At 38.3% G+C, this 27,999-nt stretch overlaps 1 protein-coding gene across 1 annotated transcript; it reads right to left on the bottom strand.

Annotated features, from left to right (window-relative positions):
* Positions 1–2,863: 2,863 nt before the first annotated feature.
* Positions 2,864–27,961, bottom strand: BUD13 (BUD13 homolog). Its single transcript, XM_079105417.1, has 10 exons — positions 27,098–27,961; positions 24,591–24,681; positions 20,795–20,879; positions 17,043–17,873; positions 15,048–15,265; positions 13,098–13,203; positions 12,595–12,733; positions 12,135–12,319; positions 11,834–11,915; positions 2,864–4,807 (listed from the first exon to the last, which is right to left on the bottom strand). Exons 1-10 carry the CDS (start codon positions 27,238–27,240, stop codon positions 4,714–4,716), a joined length of 1,974 nt encoding a protein of 657 aa, XP_078961543.1. The 5' UTR covers positions 27,241–27,961; the 3' UTR covers positions 2,864–4,713.
* Positions 27,962–27,999: the final 38 nt, after the last annotated feature.

A 27,999-nucleotide genomic window follows, 5' to 3' on the forward strand; every position in this document is an offset into this window, starting at 1 on the left:
TATTATCCCAAAAGTAAAAAGAGTAGAATCCAGTGTCCAGATCCTGTATTCCTTGGGATCTTTGTCTTTAATTTGCTTTTTATTCTGGAATATTTTTTTATTTACAGAAATTTGTAATGACAGTACAGAGCCTCGTATATTCTTTACCGATTCCTCAAATGTTAATCTTATGGTACCACTGGTCAAAACTAAGAGATTTACACTGGCATATTTACATGAACTAAACTATAGATATAATTCAGATTTTACCAGTTTCTCCATTAGATGAATGGGTCTAATTTGGGAAAAATTACACCAGGTTCTAGTCCCAATTCTGCCACATTCTACCTGTGGAATGATAAACTTTCTGTGTTGTTAAACTACTTACTTCCACCTCACAAACACTGGTTCTAGACACGGTTGCAGTTTACCTTTTATCTCCCTGCCTAAGCTCATCTGACAACCACTGACCAGTGGAAGGGAAAAGATTCTCAACTTGGTAGAGACCTCAGCTGATTTCTCCAGTTAGCGAAATGAATCCTTTTAGGAGCTTCAGACCTCAACATTTATTTCAAAAGCCATGTAGCCTCAAATGGCTGGAGGATGGTCAACCTTTAAGAGTCTTGAGAAGTATATAAATGGCAGAGACAACAGTTGTCCAATGGCATCCATTTTTCCCTTCTGCTTGGACACAAAGTGTACTTATCAGACTTGTGTTAAAAGGGACCTATGTAACTCAGTTACAGAATATGAGTGGACGTGTCTGCCACACCTAGAGTTGGCCCCTTACATCTGCTAAACAATCCTCCACTCAGCTTACTAAAATGACAATGTCCAAAGCAATCTTGAAAGCCATGTGGAAGTTGGCAAGAGCTTGGTCCCTCAATGAAATGACTACAAACAAAATCCCAGTCCCACTTCTTCAACTTAAACTAGTTGGATGTTATAGGAGCAAGCAGGGGGAAGAAAATTCTCTTGGGAGTCTACCTAGCAGCTTAGCCTACCCTAAGTAATACAGGTAACTCATGTCAATTCCATTAGCCTGGCTTCGGGAGCTGCACTTGCACCCTCAGGTGCCCAGAACTGAGCTGCCTAAAGGCCTGAGTGCTGGCACGCTGCCGCTTTCCATGCAGGCCTCCTTGCTTTCCTTTCCTTTATTCCATTCTAGTCCCATTCTGATCTTCCCACAGACCCTATTCTAATGAGTTAAGGTGCAGATTCTCCTTAAAAAAAAAAAAAAGCCTTGGCTAATTTTTTTTTTTTTTTTTTTTTTTTGCCGTGCTGGGGATCAAACCCAGGGCCTTAGTGGTTGCAAGGCAAGCACTCTACCAACTGAGCTATCTCCCCAGCCCAGCTAATTTTTACCATAAATCTCATTGGTCCCCATTTTCCTCACCTGGAGTCTCATGTCACTAAGTTCCTAACAGCTTGCATCTGATATCTTAAAATAATATCCCATGATGTGCATGTACAAAATTTTACTTATCAATTCCCTTAGTGATGGATATCTAAGTTGCCTCTAGCGTCGTCTTGTTATTCAAACTAATCACAGTTAAACATACTTACGTGTAACTACTCTAGGATTTGTGCAAGTCTCTCTGAAGGATATAGCCAGGAGTGGAACTGTTTCGATGTATATATTTGATATATTAGTTATCTACTACTTTGCAACAAATTACCTACCCTAAATGCAAATTATCTACAGTAAGTGTTGTAGCGGTTTAAAACAGTAACAATTCACAGAATGAGAAAATATTTGCAAATCATATAGCCTATAAGGGACATGTCACCAAAATATATAAAGCTCCCCACCCCCAGGGTGAGGGATCAAACTCAGGACTCCACACATGCTAGGCAAGCACTCTACCACTGAGCTACATCCCCAGGCCCCTCTAGAGAATTCTTTACATGGAAGTGTGTTGTGTATGTACATACCTATGACACATACAGATCTACATGTATATGTGTGTATATATTTGTATATAAATAATTGGATTGTCATTTATATGAAAATAGGCAAAGGATTTGAATAAATAAAGATGTTCAACATCATTAGCCATTATGGAAATGAAAACCAAAACCATAATCAGATATATCACCTCACATCCACTAGGATGGCTATAATCAAAGACAGGTAATAAAAAGTATTGGCAAAGATGTAAAGAAACCAGAATTTTCACATACTTTTTCAGAAAAAGTTTGGCAGTTCCTCAAAAAGTTACATGGAGTTACATATGACCCAACATTCCCACATATATAGATATATATATAGATCCATGAAAAATGAAAACATACATCCAAAAACTTGTACATGAATTGTTCATGCAGCATTATCCACAATACTCAAAAAGTGAGAACAACTTGAATATCCATCAAATAACATATGGATGAATGAAGTGTGTATATCCACAAATGAGAACACCATTCAGTCTTAAAAAGAAATGAAGCAGATACATGTTACAACATGGATGAACCTTGAAAACAGTATGCTAAGGGAAAGAAGTCAGATAAAAAGGCCATATATTGTATAATTCCATTCACATATCGTATGAAAGTCCAGAATAAACAACTCAATAGAGACAGAAAGTAGAGTAGCAGTTGTCCAGAGCTGGAGGAGTTGGGGGTTAATGGGAATTAAATGCTAATAGGTATGGGGTTTCCTATATCCACAAGGTGATGAAAATATTTTAAAATTATTTGTAATGGCTGCACAATTCTGTGATACACTAAACCATTGAATCATACTTAAAAGGGATGAGTTGCATAGTGTATACATTAAATCTCAGTAATTCTGTTTTTTAAAAAATACTCAATTTCTTTGAGTTAAGAGTATGGACCTAAATAGTTCTGGCTCAGGATCCCTCAGCAGGCTGTGGTCAAGTTGTCAATAAGGGCTGCAAATATCTGAAGGAATGAGCATAGCTGGAGCCCCCAAGGGGGCTCACTCACATGGTTGGCTACTTGGAGCTGACTACGGCTGAGGGACTTCAGTGCCTCTCCACACGGGCCTCTCCAGAGTGTCATCTGAATGTCATGACATGGAACTGGCTTCCTCCAGACCAAGTGATCCAAGAGAATACAAGGCAGATGCTTCAATGTCTTTCATGTCCTAGCTCCATGAGTCACACATTTCCAGTAAATCCTACGGGTTGCACAAGTCAGTCCTATTCTTTGTGGGAGGGGGCTACCCAGGAGGCCATCTTAGAACTGGCTTGCACATTTGATGATGATAATGACAACAACAGCTAAGAATTTTATGACATTTACTGTGTGTCAGGCACCATCCTGTGCTAATGTTAAACCTGTAAGGTAGGCACTATTATCTCAACTTCACAAATGAAGATAGTAAGGCACAAAGAAGTTAAGTGGCTCACCACAGGTAAGCAGCTAACAAATAACACAGCTGAGACTCAGTTTCAGGCAATGTAGCTCCAGAGCCCTCTTTTAAGAACTATGCAATAGTGCTTCTCAACATTATTTTAGTAAGTATAGACCATGTGAACTCCAAAATGGATACACCAGGTAGATTCCCTGTGAGTTTTCATTATTCATGAGAGTTGTCTTGTTTATTTTTGCCAAACTAATAGCTATTAAAGCAGAAACTTTTAACTATATGTTTTAATTTGCATTTAGTTAATTACTAGTGAGGTAATATACTTATTAACCATTCTGGATTTCTCTCTTGGTTTTACCTATTCATATTCTTTGCATATTTTTAGTTTGTGTCATCTTTTTCTTTCTGATTTATAGGAGTTTTTTCTTTATTCAATTCCTTATATAATTGTACAATTCCTAGTCAGTTTTAGACATTGCAAATATTTTCTCCTAATCATTCCCAACTTTAGCTTTGACTATGGCTATAGAAACTCTTTAATTATGAAGTAATCAAAGCTATCACATCTTAGGGATTATGCTTTAGGATCTTATTTAAGAAATCTATCTTCCCCCTAAGGTAACAGAGACAGCCATCATTTGTTTCTACTAGTTTTATTTTATTTCTGCTGCTGGGGATCAAACCCAGGGTCTCGCACATGCTAGGCAAACCCCCTACTAGCTTTGTTAAATTATATTTCATTAGGCCTTTAATTGCTTCAGTAATTATTTTTGTTTTATATGGTATGAGGTAGGGACCCAACTTTATTTTTGCACATAACAAGCCAATTTTCTGAACACTATTATCCATCTCTTTCCCACTAATTCGTGGCACTACCTTTATCACACACCATGTTTCCAATATTTCTGTGTCTAGTTTAATACTAATTCTTGTTCTCTCAAAAAGAATTTCTCAAGACAGATCTGTCACTGATAAAGTTACTCACACTGCTTTTCAAATTAATGAAAAATCCAACCATTCATTACTCCCAAGATCCCCAAGGATTCAATATTAGCTGGAATTCTTCCCCAAACATAATACCCAGGTAGGAACTTATTTTAAAAAAATAAATGTATGTTTATTGAAATAAGAAAAAGAATAACCCTAGCCAAGAACAACTTTGGGACACAGAAATCACTGCTTCCTGTGAAAGCTAGCCAGAGTGTGTTGACACACCTGAGAAGTCCAGGTGCCTCAGTCCAAAGATAGGTTTGGAATATTCTTCTGTGGTCACAACAGGCATTCGACAAGCTGCTGGTCTGTGGGCCCTGACTATGAGCACAGACAGACATTACAGCTGTATTCTGGCTCCCCTATGCCCACTACCACAACTGACAGCACCCTGCAGTGCCTCAGAGAAGTTACATATCCTCAACACTCCATTTGTAGGCAAGTTCTTCCACTGCTTTCTTGCTGGCAAGCCTGGCAAAGCGCTTCTGTTCAAAACCATTGGATCTGTAATCAAAAAAGACATACTCGTCACCCATAACATTGAACTGGACATGTATTTTAAAAGAAAAAGAACAGTTCACAATATAATGAGTAGGGAGGAAAGTAAAGCAGTTATGTGAAAATATTTAAGGCATATGCAAAAGAATCAAACAGACAAAATACACAATTTACTCTCTTCTTAATCCTTGTTCAAACCCTTTTCCTACTCTTCGACAACTATTTCAAACTTGTAATATTTCAAGGCCCAACTCACTCTCCACTGACATCCACATATTATAATTTTTCCATTCATTAAGTATTTATTGAATTATCCTTAGATGCTAGGCACTGTGGAAGGCACTGTATTAAAATGAGTATGCCACAGCACCTATCCTGATGAACTCATAGACGTTTAAACAATAATCACAATAAAAGGCATAACTGTGGTAGAAATATGCATGGGGTTATCTCAGAAACAGAAAGGGGACCTCGGTCAGCTTGAAGGAGGTATGGTAAAAAAGTGACATGAGGGATGGACGGAATGGTCAGGAGAGGCTTTGTGGGAGTGGTCCCTAAGCTAAGTCTGAAAAAAAGAACAACTTAACCAGAGGACTGGAGATGGAAGGCAAGAGACAGATGGATAAAGAGGTCATTTCAGGACAGCGTAAAGTATAAACAAGAGCAAAGATACAAAAACAATAAATACTCATGTATGTAGGAAACCAAAAGCAAACTGGAGCCTAAAGTATGACAAAAGGAGTGGCCTTGAGTCAAAGCTGGAAAGATAGGAAGAGGCCAAATCATAATGAGCTTTAGGACATGGTGAAAAGATAAATCTCATCCAGAAAGGATGGGTTTAAAGCAGGAACATAAACTGCATTTCAATGAGCTCACTCTGGAGGTGATCTGAGGCAAGGTCACCACAATGGTATAGGCAACAAACAAGGTAATGGCAAGAGGAAGGACATGGTTAGTAGGGCTTAGTGACTGATTAGATACAGAAGGATAAAGAAAGAGGAGGTGAATTTGTCTCATTCATTCATAATTGAGTGACTAGATAAATGACACTGCCACCCACGACACTAGAAAGCACAAGAGCAGGAGCAGGCATAAGTAAGAGATGCTGTGATGAGTGCAGTTTTAAATATGTTGCATTTGAGGGGCCTCGAGTGCCTATCAACAGAGGAACCTGTCATGCAACTTAGATACACTAGATTGAGCTAAAAAATCCAGATTTGGAATCAAATACATATAGGTGGTAGTTGGAAGGTCTGACTAGGTATGATTTGGTCAGAGAGACTATATGGAGTAAGAACAGCAAGGAGTTATAGAAGCAGCTCTGAGAAACATTTAAGAGGTCCACAAAAGAACAGAACCTTGTAATGGCAGCCAAGAAGAAATGATAAATGAAAAGAATCAGGGGTAGGTGTCATGGAAACCAATACAAGGGTGAATTTCGAGGAGATAGTGAGTGGGCCTCAAATCCCTTCTAATTACTAAGCATTCTTTCAGTCTTCTTATCTAAATTTGTGTGTGTGCACACACATGTGCATGCAAACGTGCTGGGGACTGAACCTAGGACCCTGTGCATGTTAAGCATGCCCTCAACTGCTAAGCTACACCCCCCTCCCCATTCCTTCTCATCTAAACTTTTTGAAAGAGCCTGTCTCTATTCACTGTCTCCATTTCCTTGCTTTTCGTTAATTCCTTAACATATTAGAGCCTGGCTTTTATGTCATTTTGTCATGGAGTTAGCTCACTTTCAGATCATCAATGATATTCCTTATTGCCTAATCTAACAATCCCTCCTTTCTTCTCCTCAAATCAGCCCCCAGGTCCCATCACCTAATCTCCCAACCACTTTCCCACTTATTCCTTCCTACCACTGTCACAGTCAGGTCTTCGTCACCTGTAGCCTGAGCTACTCCAACAATCTACTCTTGTTCTGCTTCCAAATGTATCTTCCAAATGCTTCACATTGCTACCATAATGATTTGTCTATCTAAAACACAGGGCTGCTTTTAATGCTCCAATGATTCCCCTTGCCTCTAGGGTGTAGAGCATGCTCCTTGGAAAGGCTTCCAAAGTGTGATGTGACCAGGACCCTGCCCATCTCTCCACTACATCTCAAACAACTCCATTTCACATTTTATGCCATGCAACAGTAGCAAACTGCACATGATCTCATCCCGTAACACCATTGTGCTCCCCATCCTCATGACTCAGCACAGGTGAGATCTTCTTCCTTTAATAGCCTTCCTTTGCTTTTTATCTCAGCTAGTTACTAATATCCTCTAAGACAGCTCCTCTAAAAAACATTCCCTGACCACATCCTCCCAAGGCTAAATTTACTTTTCTTTTGTGCTCCCAAGCACCTCGAATATCTTCCAAAGTAATACTAAACAAGCAGCATTTAAAATTACCTGTCTGCTTCCACAGATCGGTGAGTTCCATAGATCAGGACCTCTCCCTGGCACCTAGTACATAGCTGTTAAATGTTATAACAAGCATCCGGGATGAGTGGGGTAAGAAGTGGAAAGCTTTAGGAATCAGGAAAGTTTATTAGAAATGGCACCATCTCCAATCTTAGAAAGATGTATCGTGTTCTACAGCACCAAGAAAACCACTGATTTTTTGTCTTTTTCTTTTTTTGGTACTAAGATAAAACCCAGAGGCACTCCACCACATCTCTAGCCCTTTTTATGTGAAGATCTCACTAAGTTGCTTAAGGTCTCACTAAGTTGCTGAGGCTGGCTTTGAACTTGCAATCCTCCTGCCTCAGCCTCCCCAGCTGCCAGGATTACAGGCATGTGTCACCATGCTTGGTTTTAATTTTTGTCTTGAAAAATAAATACTTAAAAGAATAAAAAATAATATGATCATGCAAAGGACATAAGAATAAATCAAATCCTAAGAAAATCAGAAAACAAACTGAAAGAGAACTCACAGTGTACTCAAGAATGAACTCAAGAATCAGGAGTCCAGGGCTCTAATTCCAGCTTTATCAGGTAAGCTGCATGAGTTGAGGTAAACTGCTTATCTAGCTGGGCCTCAGTTTCTCTGTAAATAATATGTGATAGTTTCACTGGTTTTATGGATCTTTCTGAAAGCAACATCCTATAGATCTGTGGTAGAAATATTCTCTTTTGGCAGTGGGCCAAAAAGAGATGAAACTAGAAAAGTTGATGAAACAATGAACAATCAGTATACCTCAGTATACCCTCAGGATAGCTGAGTGGTAGAGCACTTGCCTAGTGTGTGCAAGATCCTGAGTTCCAACCCCAGCACTGAAGGAGGAGGAGGAAGAAGAGGAAGAGGAGTGACAAGAAGAGGAGAGATGATCAAAATGCAGGCAAACATGACAAAGGGAATAAAAGGAGGAATCTCAGAATAAACAAAAATGAGAAGTAGTGAAAAGCAATTGCGAAAAACAAAAACTTAGGTCAGGAGGAGTTTCATATTTTAGGTACAAAAAAAAAAAAAAAAAAAAAAAAATCCAAACACATAAACAGTATAGGAGGCACATCTGTAGGCAACATCTATAGAGTTGTAGCTAAAAAAAGATCTACCTGTGGCTACTTAGAAAATTAGTATTCTGAAAAATCCTCCAGTTATCAAAAAGCCTATACACAGTGAACTACAAACTAAAGTAGTCAGCTAGATGGAAACCACAGCCACTCTAAGGATATCTACCAATAAGACAACTGGAGCCTTGGATTTTAATGGTAGCCTGAGGAAGAAAAGACAATGCCTAAGGCTCACATAGGGTGGGAAGGTGGATTTCAGTTATGACAGAATAACTTAAGCAAACTAACCTACCCTCAAATAGCAATTATGAAACCCAAATAAAGTAAACAAGTATTGGAAAGTATTTGAAGGCATAAAAGAGTGGCCAAACGTGGGCAGAAACTGGATGGAAGTCTATATGTGAGAAGATATTTGGGAGTCTTTTTTTGCCACTGGGCAATTTCTCAACTGGCCAAAAGCTACAGGCTTACTGGCTTGAGGTGTCAGTGCAAAGTGGGTAGAGCATCTAAAAAGTTAGAGAGAGGTGGATCCTGGAAGGGTAGGAAATGCGAAAAGTATAAACTCCAATTCTCTATCCACAAACTCTACCCAAATACTTGGCTAACCATTATACTACACGCATGCAGAGGACATTTCATCAGCTTTATGAGAAAGTAGCCACAAGAAACTAAAAGAACTAAGCAGAGATTCTGGCTGCTGTTTATTGCAAAAGAGAGTTCAGAGTTCAAATATGTCCATGTTAACTGTTTCCCAGAATAAAATTCAACGCACTTCAGAGTAATATAACAGAAACCAAAGTCTCTACAATTTATCATTCATATAATATTGGTAACAATTCTAAAATTCCAAAAGTGTAAATAAACAGAAAAATGTGATACACATTCAAGAAAAAGTTGTCAACAGAAACCAAACGTGTGATGAATCAAATACTGTATAGAAGACAAAACTATAAAGCACTAAAATTTTAAGTATTCTCCAGAAAGAGGAAAATGTCCCACAATGAATGAACAGATGGGAAATCACATCAGAGAAATATAACTATCAAATGGCAATAAACAGCAAAAACAAGAAAATCCACAATTGATAGTGACTGATAGAAAATACAAAAAATAACAAAAAAATTAGGATATAGGTGATTTGAACACTTTATCACCACCATAACCTAACAGATATTAATATAATAATAACTGCAGAATATACTTTCTCTTCAAGTACATTCACAGGGTACACAACATACTGGGCCATAAAATACATCTTAATAAATTTCAAAAGCTCAAAATTTAAAGTATATCCTCTGACCAAAACGGAATTAAATTAGAAATCAACAGCAGTAAGAGATCTAGAAAAATTAAAATATTTGGAATTAAACAACGCACTCCTCCTAGATAACCCATAGAGCAAAGAATAAACCAAAAGGAGAATTAGAAGATATTTTGAACAAAAGCCAACACAGAATTTTGAAAACAAACAAACAACTCAGCCAACTAGGAACAGAAAGAAACTTTCTCAATTTGATAAAGGGTATCTACAAAAAAACCTATAGTTTACAACATATGGTAAAAGACTGAATGTTTTCTTCCTAAGAATAGGAACAAGGCAAAGATGCCTGTTCTTTCTACTTCTAGTCAATACCTTCACTGGAAGCACTTGCAAATTCAACAGAGCAAGAAAATGAAACAGAAGACATCCAAAATGCAAAGAAAGTAAAACTATCTATATTTGAAGATGTCATGATCCTTTATATATAAAATCTGATGAGATCTACATAAAAGATACTGTACAAAGTAAGTTTTACTTCAAGGAAAACAACTGACAATATTTGCTGCCAAGGATAAAATTTAAGCTTTCAAGTGTAGATTAGAATTTTAAAGAACTATACCCATCACCATGAACGCTTTAGCCTTCCATTATTTAAAGACTTCTGTGATAAAGTGAGAGATGATATTAATAGAAGCTATTTTAATATTGTATAATGAATATATGTCAACATTTGGAAAGCCTATAAAACTCAACAAACCAATATTTTTCAAAAGACTAATGCACATCATTATGAAATCATACATGAGTAAATAAATCAAAGTACAAACAAGATCAGTGGATTTTAATGAGACAGTATAAAAAGTTCTCTGAAAGGGCTTCAGAGTCCACATAACTAACCTGTAAAGAACTAGCATTTGTTGAGCTTTTGTGCAGTATTGAAAATATAATATACCTTCCTTTTCTATTACCTCTGAGGCTCAATTTTATCCTACACTTCAGCTACCCAATATTTCAAAATAGACAACTACAGAATACAGTTGTCTACAATTAAATCAGATATTAATGAGATTTGCAAAAAAATGTGGATCAATGCCAGCCTTCTATTTTTTAGTTTGGAAAATGTAGTTATTTTTGTTAAAAAATACAGAAATTAAATTAACACTTATGGCTTTTACTATCTTATAGAGTGAATTAATAAGTACTTTTTAAACAGTTTGGTTTTAATTTCTATATGGTACATAAACAAAATCTTTTTGGAGTGCTCAGTAAAATTTTTTTTTTTGGTTTTGGGCTGTACTAGGGATATTAAACCCAGTGCTTGGTATATGCTAGACAAGTATTCTACCACTGAGCTATATCTCCAGCCCTTTCTATTTTTTATTTTGAGACAGGGCAAACTGCAAGGCCAACCTTGAAGTTGTGCTCCTCCTGTCTTGGCCTCCGGGATTAGCAGTGTGCAGCACCATACCCAGCTGGTCCTCCATAATTTTTAAGAATGTCAAGAGGGGCTGGGGTTGTAGCTCAATGATAGAGTGTTTGCCTAGCATGTGTGAGGCACTGGGTTTGATCCTCAGCACCACATAAAAATAAAAAAAAAATAAAGGTATTGTGTCCACCTACAACTAAAAAAAAAAAAAAATTTTTTTTTTAAATGTCAAGAGGTCCTGAGATTTAAAAATTTGAGACTCATTGTGCTAGATGTTAGAATGATGTCTTTTAGTAGACAAGAGATGGGATCCAATATGTAAACAGAAGTGACTTTAGACAGAAGTAAATAAAGTTTATCCATAACAACAGAAATTAGAATATATGCATGCAGATATTAGTAGGTGAATACAGGTGTGCTGGGGATCTCTGAAATATTACCAGGACTTACTCCTAAGACAATGAAGAGAATTAAGGTTCAAGCACTATATTTTAAAGATATATAGAAGGCTCTAGACCATAATCATCACTCATCTATCTAAACCTTAGAAAACACAAAAAGTGATCAATGTCCAAAGCACAGAGTATCCTATCTTGACCATTTCAGTTGTTTGTCCAGAGCTTTTTAAAGTATTTTGAAAATGAAAGATGAGGGGGAATGTTATAAGCATGAGAAACAAGGATCTGTGGACCTCAGAAATAGAAGCAGGCAAAGTACATATCATTCACCTTATAATTACAACAGAAAATGTAATGAATACAGAGTGATTTTAAGAATGGTAGGGAAAGTTAGGGTCAGTTGGAAGAAAAAAATTAAAACGTAGGAACTAAGCTCACCTGTCCACTCCATCCCAACGATATCCAGGCCAGATATTGAACCTGTTGGGAGGAGGTGCTGGGCCACTGTATCGAGGTCTCACTAAAGAGAGCGATGAGAAAAAAGTTGTTAGTTACCTATATCTTCAGAGATGAACAGAAACAGAGAAAAAATTCTATATAGAAATCCCTACTGTGTTAAAACTAAACTTCCAGAAAAATATGAAGAATTTCAGATTGTACTGGAAAACCACCTTTGCATATAGATTCTCTCCTCAATGAGTTACTTCCATCCAGCTCTGATAACTCCCATTAGTCTCACCTTTCTTATTCTTATTCTCCTTGGCCTTATTCTTCTTGATGAAGTTGGCCATTGGGTCCCCCTCTCTTTCCTGTTCTCTGAGCATCCGATCCAGGTCTTCATCATCAATATAGCGGGCCAGAGGCTTCTGCATCTCCTTCATTGCATCTTCCACATTTTGTTGCTGTTGTCGGCTCTGGGCAAGCCTAGGCAAAAGAGAACCATCTTATTTGACAATTCCACTCCTACAATGAAATGGACCACAATGCTACATTTAGAAAACTTCCTCTTTGTAGTAGCCGAGGTCAAATATTAAGAAGGGTGAAATTCCCAGAATCCAACTGGAAATATGGAATATATCAGCACCTTAGGAGGGAAATTCAGCACACTGAATGTCCATTCCTGACAACAGCTTTAAAGAGCAGAAAATGACTTGCTCCAGTCACTGAGGTCTTGTTTTCCCTTTCAGTGGTGCCCTTACCCTTTTCCCCACTGGGCATACAGCTCATCTCTCTGTGAGTCCTTCTCTGCTTTTCTCCTTTGCTCTAGACGTTCCAACTTCAAATTCCTCTTACGACCAGACTTGTCACGAAATACGGTTTCAGCAAATTGGAATTCAGCTACAAAGGAAAATTATACTTTTTAAGATAAATGCCAGGTATCAAAAGAATAATATTTAGGAAAAATATTCTAACAGATGAAATGAACTGCCTTGGATTTTTGATCCAGATTAAGAACTTCTGCAGTTCTTTCTTTTCCCCCTAGTTCCTACCAACATTGAGGTATAATGAGGATGGTCCTGAGAACTGACATCTTCTAAGAAGGAAAGTACCACTTGGACTCACTGAAAGGTTAAAACACACATAAAAACCACAGCTGAAATCTGATAGCGATTAAATTTAAACTATCAGAACCAATAAGCCATATTTAAAAAGAAGAGAAGCTACATGAACCTAGTTGGACTCTACACTTTCACGATTTTACCTTCAAATGCCTTGGTTTCTTGGTCCTGTTTCTTGAGTTCCTGCTGTTCTTGTTGTATGTCAGTTAACACCAACCCAGTTTTAGCCCCAGAATACATGTATGCAGCCTGTGCAATGGAAAGGGGAGCATCCAACATCAATGAGACAATGTAGCAGTAAGCTGCATGGGTCTACAAAATTAGTTGCATTTTTGTAGATGATCGACAATAACCAAACCAAAAACTCTAGTTTTATAGTTTTATTACTGACCATAGAATTCACAACATAGAAAAGAAGAAATAAGAACTAATTCCATGGAAAATTTAATAGTACCATCAAGTTTAAGAGTAAACAAACACAAATCAACAATATATTAAAGGAGAGTTAAGCATCTGTATTTCCAACTTCTCAGTAAACTGCACACATGACGATTCACTTTCAGGTCACCTGACCAGAAACTTGTTATCAAGTTCTGTTCCAATAGACACTGCACTGAAAAACTACTCCATTTAAGGTACAAATTCAAGTAAACCTAAGATCATCAAGTAAGGAAAATAATAGAAGAGATGACCAAATGAAAATTTTCTACTAATTTTTACTTTGAATTAAGCTAGCAAACTCCAAGGTATAAATGCAGTATGTATGATATACCCTTATATCCATAAGTAGTTACATTTGATTAATATTAAATTGTATATGTACTAAATAACACATAAAATGTCCAAGGGTCCAACTGAAATAGACCTTACTTGGTTCTTCTGAAGAGAGTTAGGGGCAGGCTGGCCTAACCAGCCAGGACCAATCTTTTCATCATCTTCATCAGAGAAAACTTACCTGAGCAGTCTGCCATGGAGAGAAACAGGCACACCACAGGCTCTACCATTCTGTTAACCAACTCACAAGTGAGATTCCCTTACTACTGCTAATGTTCTTTATAATACGATCACACAGGTTCATGTGGGTTTTTCTTTTGCTAATTCATCAAGCTTTATCAAGATTTAAAACAAAACCAAACATTGACTTTCCAGACAATATGATTTGTAAAAGTAGTTTCATATATTAAGCACTTCTGTTTAAAGAGAGACTAGAGACCTTGATCCAGAGTGCCACATACAGAGACCTACAGTTTACTTTATAATAAATATGTAATGATAAATCACTAATACCAAATGCTTACTTTGTCTCACAGTGCTATGAGTGTTACTTACACCAACTCATTTAATTTTCATAATAATTTTATGAAGTAGATTCTAGCATTATCAGCATTTTACAGATGATGCTGAAGCTTGCCCAAATTTCAGAGATAATTAGAAGAAGCAGGATTCAAATCTGCAATCAGTCTGACACAAGGTTTGTTCTCCTAATTCCACTCTGAAAACAACCTGTTCTCATTTTATTCTTTAAAAAATACAGGAAGCCAGGTGCAGTGGCACATGCCTGTAATACCAGGGACTTGGGAGACTAAGGCAGAAGGATTCCAAGTTCCAGGCCAGTTCCAGCAACTTAGTGAGACCCTCACCAACTTAGTAAAACCTTGTCTCAAAATTTAAAATAAATAAATAAATAAAAAGGGCTGGGGATGTAGCTCGGTGGTAAAATGCACCTGAGTTCAATCCCAGTTTTTCTGGAACTATTAAAATGAGATTTGTGGAATTAGGAAGTCAAAAAGGCAGAAGTCTCTTGGGGAATATGGGGTTGGGCATCCCTAATTCAATGCCTGAAACCCAAAATGCTCTGAAATCCGAAACTTTCAAAACATCATGCCTTGTGTTTACAAGTCCATCTGGGCTATTACAGCCAATCCAGCCCTCAAAGAGAAAGAAAGCTTTAGGAGTCCTTTTAACTAAGGTTTACTGTACTATACCAGGACCTACCTCCTTTTTCTCTGGCTTGATTCTCTTTGACTGAAATAAGGCTAAATAAATAGGAGGAGTTGCTCTAAGAGAAGGGCATGACATCTGAAAATCTCTACCTTCTTTCCGGGAGGCTGACTCCTTCGAGGTGGAGAGAGATCAGAATCAGAAGATTTGGTCCTCCGTTTCCTCCTTGGTGGAGAGAGGTCAGAATCAGAACTCGGATGTTTGGGTCTATTCCTTGGAGGCGACAGATCTGAATCAGAACCCTGGTGTCCTGGACTTTGTTTATGCCGTGGAGGAGAAAGATCTGAATCAGAGGCTTTCTGGTAGTCACCTGGGTAGGAAGAAGATCCGGTGCATGACTTTGATATCTCCTAGATGACATGTATGAACTTTCCTAGATTGGAAGAAAAGTCTAAAATTTCCTAGATTGGAGGAAAAGTCTAAAAATTAACGAATAAATTAGGGCTGTGGTGCTCAACAACAGCACTTGCCTAGCATGCACAGGGCCTTGGGTTTGCTCTCCAGCAACACACACACAAAAAGATAATCCCCTTACCAAGCTAAGGTACAATATTTATTTAGTCCCCCTGTGAATAACTATTAGTTACCTAAACACAAGTATGGATGGATGACAGGGAAGAAGAACAAAGTCAGCAACAACTTTTAAAACCGATGTTTTAAAAGGAGAATGTGGGATTCTATTCCCAAGTAAATAGTAACTAGTAACTGTGCTGAGTGTATGAGATCTTAATACACTCATCTACAGTACAGATACTCCCAATTCCACCCAAGAGAACAGGCAAGACAACTTGAAGTCAGCCTCTGTACTGTGCAAAAGTCAGGAATATCTAGAATAACTAAAGGATAATGAAGTATTTTAATTTAAAAATTAAAATTGTACCTAGGAACAAATGAAGTAAAAAGTTCACCATATAGGCCTAAGTTCTAGATAAAAACATCACAAATCACCCACCCAAAAAAACCAAACTGCAATATGTCTCAACAGTCTGAAAACTTCTACATCTTCTGACCTAGTAAATCAACTTCTTGGCTTTCTAAAAGACCTAAAATAATTAGATTTCCAGGAAATCTATACAGACACAGATAAGGAAATATCCAAAATAGGGACAACAGTTTATACATAAGGATGTTCATGAAAGGAATGTAAAAGCTAAACCTGCCAGTGGCAGTGGCACACACCTATAATCTCAGCAAATTGGGAGGCTGAGGCAGGAAGATCACAAGTTCAAAGTCAGCCTCAGCAACTTAGTGAGGTGCTAAGCAATTCAATGAGACCCGGTCTCTAAATAAAATATAAAAAAGGGCTGGGGATGTGGATAAATGGTTAAGTGCCACTGAGTTCAATCACTGCTAACAAAAACAAAAACAAACAAACAAACAAAAAAGCTAAAACTAAGAAATAACCAAGAAAATGCACTATTAGGGACAGACTTTTGGGGGTCTTTTTGTTGTTTTTATTTCTTGTAGCAGTGTTGGGGATCAAGCCAAGGTCTTGCATATGCTAGGCAGGCAAGTATTCTACCACTGAGCCACATACCAGTCCTTTTTAAATATTATGTTACATGTGACTAAACCTGTGTACACGTAACGTTAGGAAAATGGTTGATTTATGTGACATAACACCATTAAAAATTACAACAACATAGAGATGTTTTTAAATCTGAAGATTATGTTAAGCAAAAAGAGCAGGCAAGATTACACATGAGATACATATATTCTGCACAGCAGGGGTCGACTACATTAAAAATGCACCCCAAAAAACCCAGACTCTGGCTACAACACTAGCCATGACTACCTGAGTGACAGAATTCTGTATCACATTTTTTCTGCTTCATTATACATTTCTATACATTCTAAGGTTTCTGCAACAAATATGCAGTACTTTTATATAGGGTGGGGAAAGTAAACAACATGACATAGAAAAATTTCCCTTCCCACCACTGTAATTTTTCATTTCTCTTGAGTTCAGCCCCTCAGCTTTTCAAAACTCTTCCAAAGAAACTCATTCCCATACCCAATAAAGTAAGTAGTTTTAAAAAGAAAGTTCCTAAGAATTAAGTCCCTCCCAGGGACATTCAGATGCTCACCTTTAGAATCATGTGGTTTCTTATCTCCATAACGGGCTTTTGTTTGCTTTTTTCGTGGAGAGAGGTCCGAGTCACACTCATGTTTGATGTTCTTTGGGAGTGATGGACGAGAGAGTCTTGGGCCCTTCTGGTGTGGAGAGGTCTTCCTAGATGCTCTCTCTGGAGTTTTACTACTTTTAGTTCTGGGCAGTAAATGAGCAACATTAGGTGCCAAATCAGGGGAGTCACGATGAGCCCTCCTGCGATGTTTTGTGTCAGAGGAGTCAAAAGTCCTTCTAGTTTGGGATGTATCAGAGGAGTTGTTACAGGACCTTCTGGAGGAAGAGATACCCGAGGAATCATGATGAAGTCTCTTAGGAGATACACCTGAAGAATGAGGCTTTCTGGAGGGAGAAGGATCTGGAGAAACATGATAGGCCCTCCTGGGGGGTGAAGCGTCTGAGGAGTCATGGCGGACCCTCCTGGTAGGAGATATGTCTGAGTCATGACAGGCCCTTCTGGGGGGAGACGAATCTGGAGTATCATGACGGACCCTCCTAGGAGGAGATGGATCTGGGGTATCATGACGGATCCTTCTAGGAGATGAATCCGGGGTATCATGACGGACCCTTCTAGGAGGAGATGGATCCGGGGTGTCATGATAGGCCCTCCTAGGAGGAGATGGATCCGGGGTATCATTATGGACCCTGCCAGACGGAGATGAATCCGGGGTGTCATGACGGGCCCTCCTAGGAGGAGATGGGTCTGGGGTATCATGACGGATCCGCCTAGGAGATGGGTCTGGAGTGTCATGATGGAAATGCCTATGTGAGGGTATGTCTTCACTGTAACCTAAACACAAACAGCAAAAAGTCAGAGTCTCACAAATGCTCTGTCCACCCCTCACACCCAAAGTTTCAACAAATGCCCCAGCAGTACACATCTCAGACCTACTCAGAATGTCCAAAACGTCTGCACAGCTCTCTTGCTCAGTTGCAGCAAACCAGCACTCATGGGTATCTTGAAAATAACTCCCCTCATTTGCCTACCAAGTCATCAATTTGCAAAACACTTTAAATTTTTTTTTTGTATTATAACCCGTAAGGTAAGCAAGGCAGGTATCCTTGTCTTATGGACATTAAAAAAAAGGCTCTGAGGAACTAAGTGATTTCTTGGGGTTTTTGGATTTGTTCATTTGTTTGTTCTGTAATACTGGGGACTGAACACAACAGTGCTCTACCACAGAGCTGCAACCTCAGTCCTTTCTGTTTTTAATCTTAAGACAGGATTTCACTAAGTTGCCTAGGCTATCCTCGAACTTGCAATGACCTTCCTGCCTTAGACTCCCAAGTAGCTGGGATTACAGGTGAGCGCCAGCACATCTGGCTAGAAACTAAATGACTTTTTACCTAAGGTCACAGCTACCAAAAAGAAGAGACAAACTAGAACCCCAGTCTCCCAATCCAATTTCTTTCCCAAATCTCTTTTGTGTAGAGTTCCCGGTCAGTGGCTCCTACTATATTTAGCCTACATAATTTGTAGTTTGTACTCAGTCTTCATTCAAAAGGCCAAGTAACTAAACCCATGCACATCAAAATGAAATGCTATTAAACATTTAACCCATGTCATTGTGCTCCTTGTCAGAGGGGGAAAAAATCACCATAAAAAAAAAAAAAGAAGTATTTCCTAATCACCTGTGTGCTAATGCTTTGTACAGATTACTTCATTTAATTCTCACAACAAGTCAAGGGGATAAATATTGTTATTCCCATTTTACAAATGAGAAAGTTGATAGAAAAACTAAATAATTTGCTGAAGTCATACTGCTGATATGTGTTAAAGAAGTAAATACCTAAATCCAGATCTATTTGGCTCCAGAGTTCATGTGCAATCTTTAAAAATACATAGTTGAAAAAATAAGTCGTTGGAGAGCATCAACTTTCAAAGGTATAACAGAATGAAATGTTTATAGCAAGTGGGACATTTCTAAACTCCAGTTCCTCCTTTCCCCCTATTTCTTGTCACTGAGTTCCATGGCCCAAACACAAATGAAAACTGTGCAGGATGCAATGAATACTTACTAAATAAATGAATTAGACCAAGTCAGCTCCTTCACTTTGGGGAACAGGCCTATCTGATTAGAATTCACTCTGAAGAGAAAACTATTGATGCTAGTGGAGAACCTGACAATAACCTAATCCATGAGGTTAAGTTACAGGATAATTATAAATAGGGAACAGGGGTAGAGATTGGTGAGGATATTTCCTATAATAAAATTGGGATGGAATACTGCAGGTGAGGCAGAAGAAAAAGGACTCTATGTGTACGTGCGTATATGTGTGTGTGTGTGTGTGTGTTACTTTCAAGACCTGTACATATAAAGACCAGAAGATTCTTTCTAGAAAAAGGATTATGGAAAAATTGGAAATACAACTATAGGAAAAGGCAAAATGTGTGAAAAGGAACAAGCATCAGGGTAAACTGGAGTTAAGCTCCTGTAAAGAAACAAGATCCTGCCAGGCACAGTGGCACATACCTGTAATCCCAGCAACTAGGGAGGCTGAAGCCAGAAGATTACAAGTTTGAGGCCAGCATAGGCAATTTAGCAAAGGCCTGTGTCAAAATAAAAGGGCTAGGGCTGTAGAATACTTGCCTAGCATTCGCCAAGGCCCTGGATTTAATCCCCAGTACCCATACTCCCAACACGCAAACAAAAAGGAGCAAGATTCTTATTTATGGGCTGGGGAGATAGCTCAGTCGGTAGAGTACTTGCCTCTCAAGCACAAGGCCCTGAGTTCGATCCCCAGCACCGCAAAAAAAAAAAAAAAAAAAAAAAAAGATTCTTATTTATGAAAGAATGAATGCTGGATGCTGGATAAATGAAAGAATGAATGCTGGGTAAAACCCAGCAGGCTTCCACTGGCCACACAGCCTGAATGACTGGAACCAGAACTGTATCCCTGGTCTGTGTCTCTTCGTAAGCAGACCTAATTACCAAGTTCCTGGAAAAGGGGTAATGACTCCTAAGCCACAAAAGATGATCTATCAAATAGCAGCTACAAGAATCACCTGCCTGTCAGCAATTCAACAAGTATTTATTAAGAGCACCTCCCTATGCAAGGCAAAGAGAATACCACGGCAAATAAGAAGTCTCTGCCCTTTGTGAGCCAAAATTAAGAAGAAGTTGTCTATGCCCAGACAGACATGAACCAAATCTTAAGAACTATAAAAAAAAAAAAAACTTCTCAAACAGGAAGTTAAATTATGATCCTAGGGAGAGGGTCTAGAGTGAGCAAGGAGAGGATAATGTACTATAAAATGCCAATATTTAAGGGAAGAATAACAAATAAAAAGGACAAAAACATTGGTACTTGATCCATATATAGGTTGCTTCATTCAAGAAAAGGAAAGAAGTGGTCGAACTCTCCTAACTCTGTTCCTCTGTATCTTGTAAACTCCTCCCAAAACCCTACCTATATACCAAAGGCTCTCCTATTGTGGGTCAGAGAGGAGTGCGTGCTGAAAAACCTTCAAATGAGCACCTTCTGATCTCAGCAGACCTAACACAAAAATATAAGAGCAAGAAAGATACCTGGTCTCCAACTTCCCATGTCTAATTACCTCTGAAGAAGTCCTGCTTTCTTTTTCCCATGATATTTTTCAGTATCAATGACACACTGAAATGAACTATGCATTCCTAGAAAATAAAAGTTCAGCAAAGAAAGACCTACCTTATAAATGGGAATTTAGATTCATGTATTGTTGGAACTCACCTCCCAAAAGCTTCCATTTGGCACTGGAACGAAAAGCCTCCATCTGCTTTACTTCTTCCGGCCGCTCATCCACAAACTCAGCCACCTACAGAGTAAGGATACTATATTGAATAAATCCAGTCTGCAGCCACTATCATCTCAAGAACCTGAAGCTATCGCCACTCGATTCCCAATATATACAGTGTGCACATACAGTGGTCATAAGGAAACATGCAGTGGTCCTCAATTATGTTTGCTCCATAAACATTGGATTGTCACTGTGCTGGTTTAATTGTAGATGTTTCTCTATAATCTAATCAATTTCCCTTCAAAGGTTCATTTCTTTCATTACATTTCATTATTAACCCTCCAGGTACATAACTGCCACTTGTACAGTAAATTAAACTCCTTTTACATTTTTACACTCAGAGTGAAAAAAATAGGCTGCCTCACTGCCATGCCTATCACTAATGAAGAAATTTGGGCTCTTATGAAACCTTCCTTGTGATGGGTAGTCATGATGGTAGTTTCTTCTTGAATGTTGAATTCAACCCTTTGGTTGCAAAGGGAACAATTGATATGTACACAGAATTACATAATCTTTAAGAGATAAAACCACATTTGATATCCTCCAAACTCCCAAACAAATAGGACTCTTCTCCATAGTATCCCTAATAAATGATCACTTGCCCAATCCCTCCCTGACAGGGAACTCACTGACCAGGAACTCAGTATCTTACAAGGAAGCCCATTTGCATTTTTGCAGCATTAGAAAGTTCTTGATTTTATTATTTTTATTAAACTACCCTCTTGTAAATTCTTTCCCTTGATCCTAATTCTGACCTCTGATGCAAGTGATCCCCTTTCCACATAAAAGACTTTCAAAGATGGCTCTAGTAATAAATTCTAGTTACAGAGTAGCAACTACCTGGGAGGCATTGTGTTTTGTACTTTTCATTCATTCCTCACAATAATCCTGCAAAGACAGACACTAGGACACTGACCAGCAAACTGCCACTCAGAGAAGTTAAGTAACTTTCTCAATGTCACAAGCTAACAAGTTGCAAAACTACAATTTAAATCTAGCTCATAATTTTCCTCTACTACTTCTCTTCTCCCAAGATCCTACTATCATTCTTCATATAACCTTTTTTTGAGATCTCTCTCTGGGCACGGACAGCATAGGCTTTCAGGTAGAATGAACTGAGATCAAAATTCCCAGCTCTATCACTTAACATCCATGCAACCTTTGGCAAATTATTCTAAGCCTCAGTTTCCTTGTTTGTAAAAGCAGGACTCAAAGGAATCCTATGAGGATTGAATGAGATCATTCATGAAAGCTTAGCAGAGCTCAATACATGGTAAATTCTCAAAAGTTATATCTATTAGTTATTCTTATGTACAAATGCTACCGTAGCCATAATTATTTTGTCGACATTATTGGTAATGGAGGTAGTGATCTTACAGTAACAAAAATGAATTCAATAATCAAGATCTGTTTTAATTAGTGCAGGGAGCACTGGACTGAAAATTTCCTTTTTTTAGGGTTTTCAGCCTTCAGAAAAGCAAAAGACAATATTCCAAAGGAAAATTAACAGGCTTGATTACAGAAAAATTATAACTTTTATAAATAAAATGCAAAGGCAAATGATAAAATATCCCCACAATGTTATTACATTAAATAAATCAATGAAAAAAAATCAAAATTTCAATTTCCTAAAAATTAGACAAAGAAGAAATTCACAAAACACAAATGCCCAATAAACATATGAATGATTACTTATTTCACAACTATTGAAAGAAACTAAATACCATTGTTCACCTACAAAATTGTCAGATTGGCTGTTGCTTTTGTTGTTAACCAAAAGTTACTGAAGAAGTGCAGCATTTTCATATACCCCTAGTGGGAGCACAAACTGGTAGCAGATATTAGAAAGCAATGTGGGAATACAGCTCAAAAGGGCCATACCCTCTGACCCATTAAGTTCACTTCATAGAAATGAAATGGATTCCTAAAGTGCTTTATAAACAAGATGTTTATTAAACCATTATGATATTTTAAAACTGGAAATAACCCATGTGTCCAGTAATAGGACAGGTTAAATTAAAAATATGTAGAATTACTTTGCAACCATTAAAAAATCAAAAACAATACCTTGAAGTCTAAGAAAAATATTTGTAATAGTAAGTGCAAGAGCAGGCCCCAAAACCATATGTACAAGTATGACTCCATTTGTACATGAAAAAATAAATAAAATGCAAGGATGTTATAACCTATAAGGAGAAAAAAATCTGAAGAGTTATCCATCCAAATGTTAGAAGTTATCTCCAAATGGTCAAGGTACAAGTGATTATTACATTCTTTTTAAAACTTTAAACTTTCTTATAATTCCAAAACATTCTATAATAAATGTGTGCTGCTCTAATAAGACAAATGCTGTAAATATTATATTTCAGTGATGGATTCTGACTAAAATTAAATTGGCTCCTTATGATCACTATTTCACTTCTAATTACTAACAAACCATCCTTTTAAAATCCATTTTATGGGGCTGAGGTTGTGGTTCAGTGGTAGAGGTCTTGCCTCACATGCATGAGGCACTGGGTTTGATTCTCAGCACCACATATAAAAAAATGAATAAAATAAAGGCCCATCAACAACTAAAAAATAATAATAATAAAAAAGTGTTTTAAAAAATCAATTTTAGAATTTCAATGGGAACTAATACTCATCTGGAATCCATCTTTACCATCTTTTAATATAATACAGCCCATCAACAGCTCTCCTTTTTACTTGTTTCTCAGAAATTATCAGCATGGTTCCATGAATATACCATTGGGAGGTTACTGGTCTGTTTTCCTCCACCTGGCTCTTACTCATCCTTCAAAACTCAATTCAGTTCCTTACTCTTTCATGACTCCCAGTGGAACATAAAGTGTGCTACTTCCCCTTTGCTCTACTGGCACTTGCTGCCTACGTGGAATTATCTTATTGTTTAAATTATATGAAATGCAGTTTTTCATTCTAGGGTATAACCTCTAAAATACAAACAGTATGTTCTATTCACCTACAAATTTCCAGTACTTAGACAAGAGTACACAATTCTAATCTTTAAAATTGAATAAATTTTATTGAATGAAATGGACAAATAAAAAGTTCCCTCTAATTGAACCTAAACATTGTTAAAGTAGATCCCAACAAACAGAACCATTGGTAATTCTAATCATGACTCTATTACTGTGTTGAGGAGTCCTGCCTCTCTCTTTTCTCATCCGTAGGTTGATAGGGCTTTCCATAAACAGAGAAGTCAGTGTACAAATGCTCAACTTAAAATGTGGTTACATCCATTTAAACCTATCACAGGTTGAAAATATCTTAAGTCAAAAGTATATTTAATACACCTAATGTACTGAACATCTAAGCTTAGCAACACCATATAAGGTAAAGGACTTGCTTGATTCTCCTTGTGATCACATGGCTGACTGGAAGCTGTGATTCTCTGCTACTGCCCAGCATCATGAGATAGTATCATACATGAATAATGCTAGCCCAGGAAAAAAAAAATCAAAATTCAAAGTACAGTTTCTACTTTAACATATATCGCTTTCACAACACTGTAAACTAAATTAAAAAGTTGGACCCATCTGTATAAGTATCTTGAAAAAAGACTACATTTAAAAGATCTTTTTGGAAAGTGTTACCTCTTCTCTCTGTGTTCAGGTCCCCCCTCTACAAACGTATCCTGCAATGGGAATCAAGATTGAGAAGCTTACACCATTTCCAAGTCCTGACAAAAGGTCTATCCAAGAGACATACCACAGGCAAATCTCCATCATCTTCCTCTTCCTTTTCTGGTTTAATGTTGGAGATAGCTGTCCAACTCACGTCATCATCAACAATCCGCATTCTAAAAGGGAACAATAAAAAGATCAAAAAAGAACAGTCATTCTGGGATGCCAGCCTAAAGAATGCTTACTTGTTAGATTTAGGATAAACTTCAAAATCCTGCACAATTTAGTCTTTGTTTATAACGACTTCATCCTTCGCCACTGCCCCCTCAATTCACTATTCAGGGATGCCTGAAATGTGCCAAATTCCTTACTATGTCAATTTTCATAAATGCAGTTCCTTCCCTCTACCTGACCTACTCTTACCATTCTTTACCAGGAACTCTTACTCATTCTTCAGGCCCTAGCATAAATATAACTTCCTTGCACATATCTTCCTTGCCTACCATCTCCCCACTCTTAGACTAAAAACTCTGTTGCACACTCTTTGGATATGTTCATTGTATTTATTCAAAGTAATTAAATCAATTAGTTTGTATAAAGCCTGAATTCCCATGAAATTCTAAGCTTCCCGGAACTGGGACTAAGGTGTTCTTATTCACAGAGACATCCTCAAAACCCTTCAATAACTGGCAACAGGAACTACAATCAATTCTCCATATCAATGGGTCCTGCATTTGCAATTCAACCAATCACAGATTGAAAACATTCAGGGAAAAAAACTGCATCTGTACTGAGTAGGTATAGACTTTTTGTCATTATTTCCTAAATAATTCAGAATACAGCTACTGACATTGCATTTACATTGTATTAGATATAATTATTAATCTGAAGATGGTCTAAATATGGGAAGATGTGTGTAGGATCACACAAAGTGTCATTTATACAATAAAACAGTCCCCCAAGATACTGAGGCATAACTATATTCAATAAATATTTGTTACACAGATGAACTGTAATGTGAAGAGTTATTATTTGAAAAGTTAAGGGCACTTTAGAACACAGCGCTAGTACAATCATTTAATGTAAGTAGTATTGTTCAATCTTAACTCTCATTTTAAAGATTAGGGAACTGAGACTCAAAGAGATGAAACATCTTGCCCGTGGCAACAAAACTTAATAAAGTGGCACAGATAGGATTCAAGCTCTCATCTCGAAGTGTTGATTTCAAAGCTCAAACTATTTTCACAGCACAGCATTGCTCCCAAAGAGGCCACACAAACAGAGGAGAAAGAAAACAGAAAGAAAAATAAAGCAAGAACTAAACCAGAAAAGAAAATGAACTAGTTGTGGAACTATTTGACTTCACTGGGTGCATTAGTTTCCTAAGAATCCCCGTAACAAAGTACCACAAATTGATGGCTTAAAATGACAAAACAGCTGAGTGGCAGTGGCACATACCTGAAATCCAAGCAACTCAAAAGGCTGAAGCAGAGGACTGTAAGTTCAGGCCAGCCTCAGCAACTTTAGGAGGCCCTAAGCAACTTAGTGAGACTCTGTCTCAAAATAAAAAATAAAAAGGGCTGGAGATGTAGCTCAGTTGTGAAGTGCCTGTGGGTTCAATCCCCAGTATAAAAAAAAAAAAAAAAAAAAAGACAAATGTATTTTCTCACAGTTCTGAAGGCTAGAAGCTGAAATAAAAAATCAAATTAAAAATCAAGGTGTCTGTAAGGTCATGGTCCCTAAGAAGCCTTGTGAGGCTCTTTCCTTGCCTCATTCAGCTTCTGGTAGTCCAGTAGACCTTGCTTGGATTGGCTCAGCAAAAATCCAATCCAATTTCGGCTTGCACGTGCCCATGGCCATTTACCCTGTATGTGGAAAAACTTCCATCTTCTTAAAAGGACACTAGTCATATTGAATTTAATACCCACCTTACGTATAATCTCATCTTAACTGATCACACCTGCAAAGATCCTATTTCCAAATAATGTCATTTTGAGGTTCTGAACTCGGGAGAATTTGGGGAAGTGGACACTATTAAACCTAGTACACTGGGCCACGAAATTTTCTCATTTGAAAAATGGGAATAATAATATCTACTTCATAAGAGTATTGTGAAAGTTCATAGATTTCAAAGTTCTTAGGTGTCTGGCGCATAACAAGAAGAGCGTAAATGTTACTGTCAATGGTAGCATTTAGTAGTAACATGATCATGGATGGGTCTTTGAATCGGGATAAGAGTCCTTAGGATTTAGGAAACCCCTCCGGCAGATTCTGGGCCCTAAAAATGCAAGTACAGAAGCTTCAAATTAGCTTAAGGATCCTCGGAAGCACGACGTACAATCTCTAGAGAGGACCGAAGGCTACAAAGGCGGGAAAAAAGGAAAGTTACAGCCTGCCTTTGACACATGCAGCTGCTCAGAGGCGCTAGATGTAAGCCGGGGAAAGGCAGTAGCCTCAGATCCCGGCACAGTCCAAAAAAGACCCAGAGTTTAAGCAGCGGTCGGCAGGAGAGGAGCCGGGAGGCGGAGGGCAGAGTTGGGAAGGGTGAGGGGGCGGCGAGCTGCCACAGGCCCCGCCCCCGCCAGAACTCACCCCTTGCCTCCAGCCCCGCCAGGTTTGGGCCGCTTTTTACGCCGCTTGCGACCGGACTCGGGGGCCCCGTCGAGACCCGCATCTGCCCCAGACAGGTAACGCTTCAGATATTCAGCCTTGGAGAGCGGCGGAGCTGCCGCCATGGCAGCGGCGAGGGTGGTAGACGGCTCGGCGCTGGGGACAAAATTCTTGAACGCGAAACGGACGGCGGTGGCCCAATGGGTGGAGCCAGAAGCGGAAGTGGCGAAGTAGGTTTGACTGCCAGTCTAATATGTGAGACGCATTTGCAGGATAACGAGGAATGGGCACGCCTCCGGGATCCACTCTACGACACAGCCTGTTTCTTTGTCCATCCATTCATCCATCCGACGCACAGCAGCCAGGGCTGTCCTAGCAGTGAAGCCACATTATCTAAACAAGATCCCGTCCGCCGAGGCTTCAGAACGCTGGAGCAGAAGGTGCAGTGAAGAACGTAGGCTCTGGAGTTGCAGCAGACCCGGATTTGAATACGGGTCCAAAACTTCTTAATTGGACCTCGGGCAAGTTTTTTAACAAAATGGGGACAACTGAGAATGGTTGCGAGGACTAAGATATTACTGTGCCACTGTAAGTTATTTTTACTGGCATAAACATCTTTAGGTGAACTGGAATCTGCTGCAGTAGGATTCCAGGTACCATTTAAGAGAGGAAGTCAAACCCCAAATTCAATGACTATGAAAAACGTGTAGATTTCTAAAATACGTGTAACTTCCCCCGTGTTTGATATTATTGGTAGCCCATAGTTATCTCTTGAAGGAAACTATGTAAAATCTTACCATTAAAATGGACATAGAACTGTTTCAGCATAGCAAAAAAGGAAAGCTAGAGACTGAATTCTAATATTCAAGTTTTAGTGGAAAGGC

This window comes from Sciurus vulgaris (genome assembly GCF_902686455.1).
Source record: "Sciurus vulgaris genome assembly, chromosome: 11".
Classification (NCBI taxonomy): domain Eukaryota; kingdom Metazoa; phylum Chordata; class Mammalia; order Rodentia; family Sciuridae; genus Sciurus; species Sciurus vulgaris.

Coding starts and splice junctions, on each gene's coding strand:
- BUD13 (XM_079105417.1), bottom strand. CDS start 27,240: ATGGCGGCAGCTCCGCCGCTCTCCAAGGCTGAATATCTGAAGCGTTAC. Junction 15,266..17,042: donor GAAACCACATGATTCTAAAG/GTGAGCATCTGA, acceptor CTTCCTACCCAG/GTGACTACCAGAAAGCCTCT. Junction 4,808..11,833: donor CGTTGGGATGGAGTGGACAG/GTGAGCTTAGTT, acceptor TTTTGATTACAG/ATCCAATGGTTTTGAACAGA.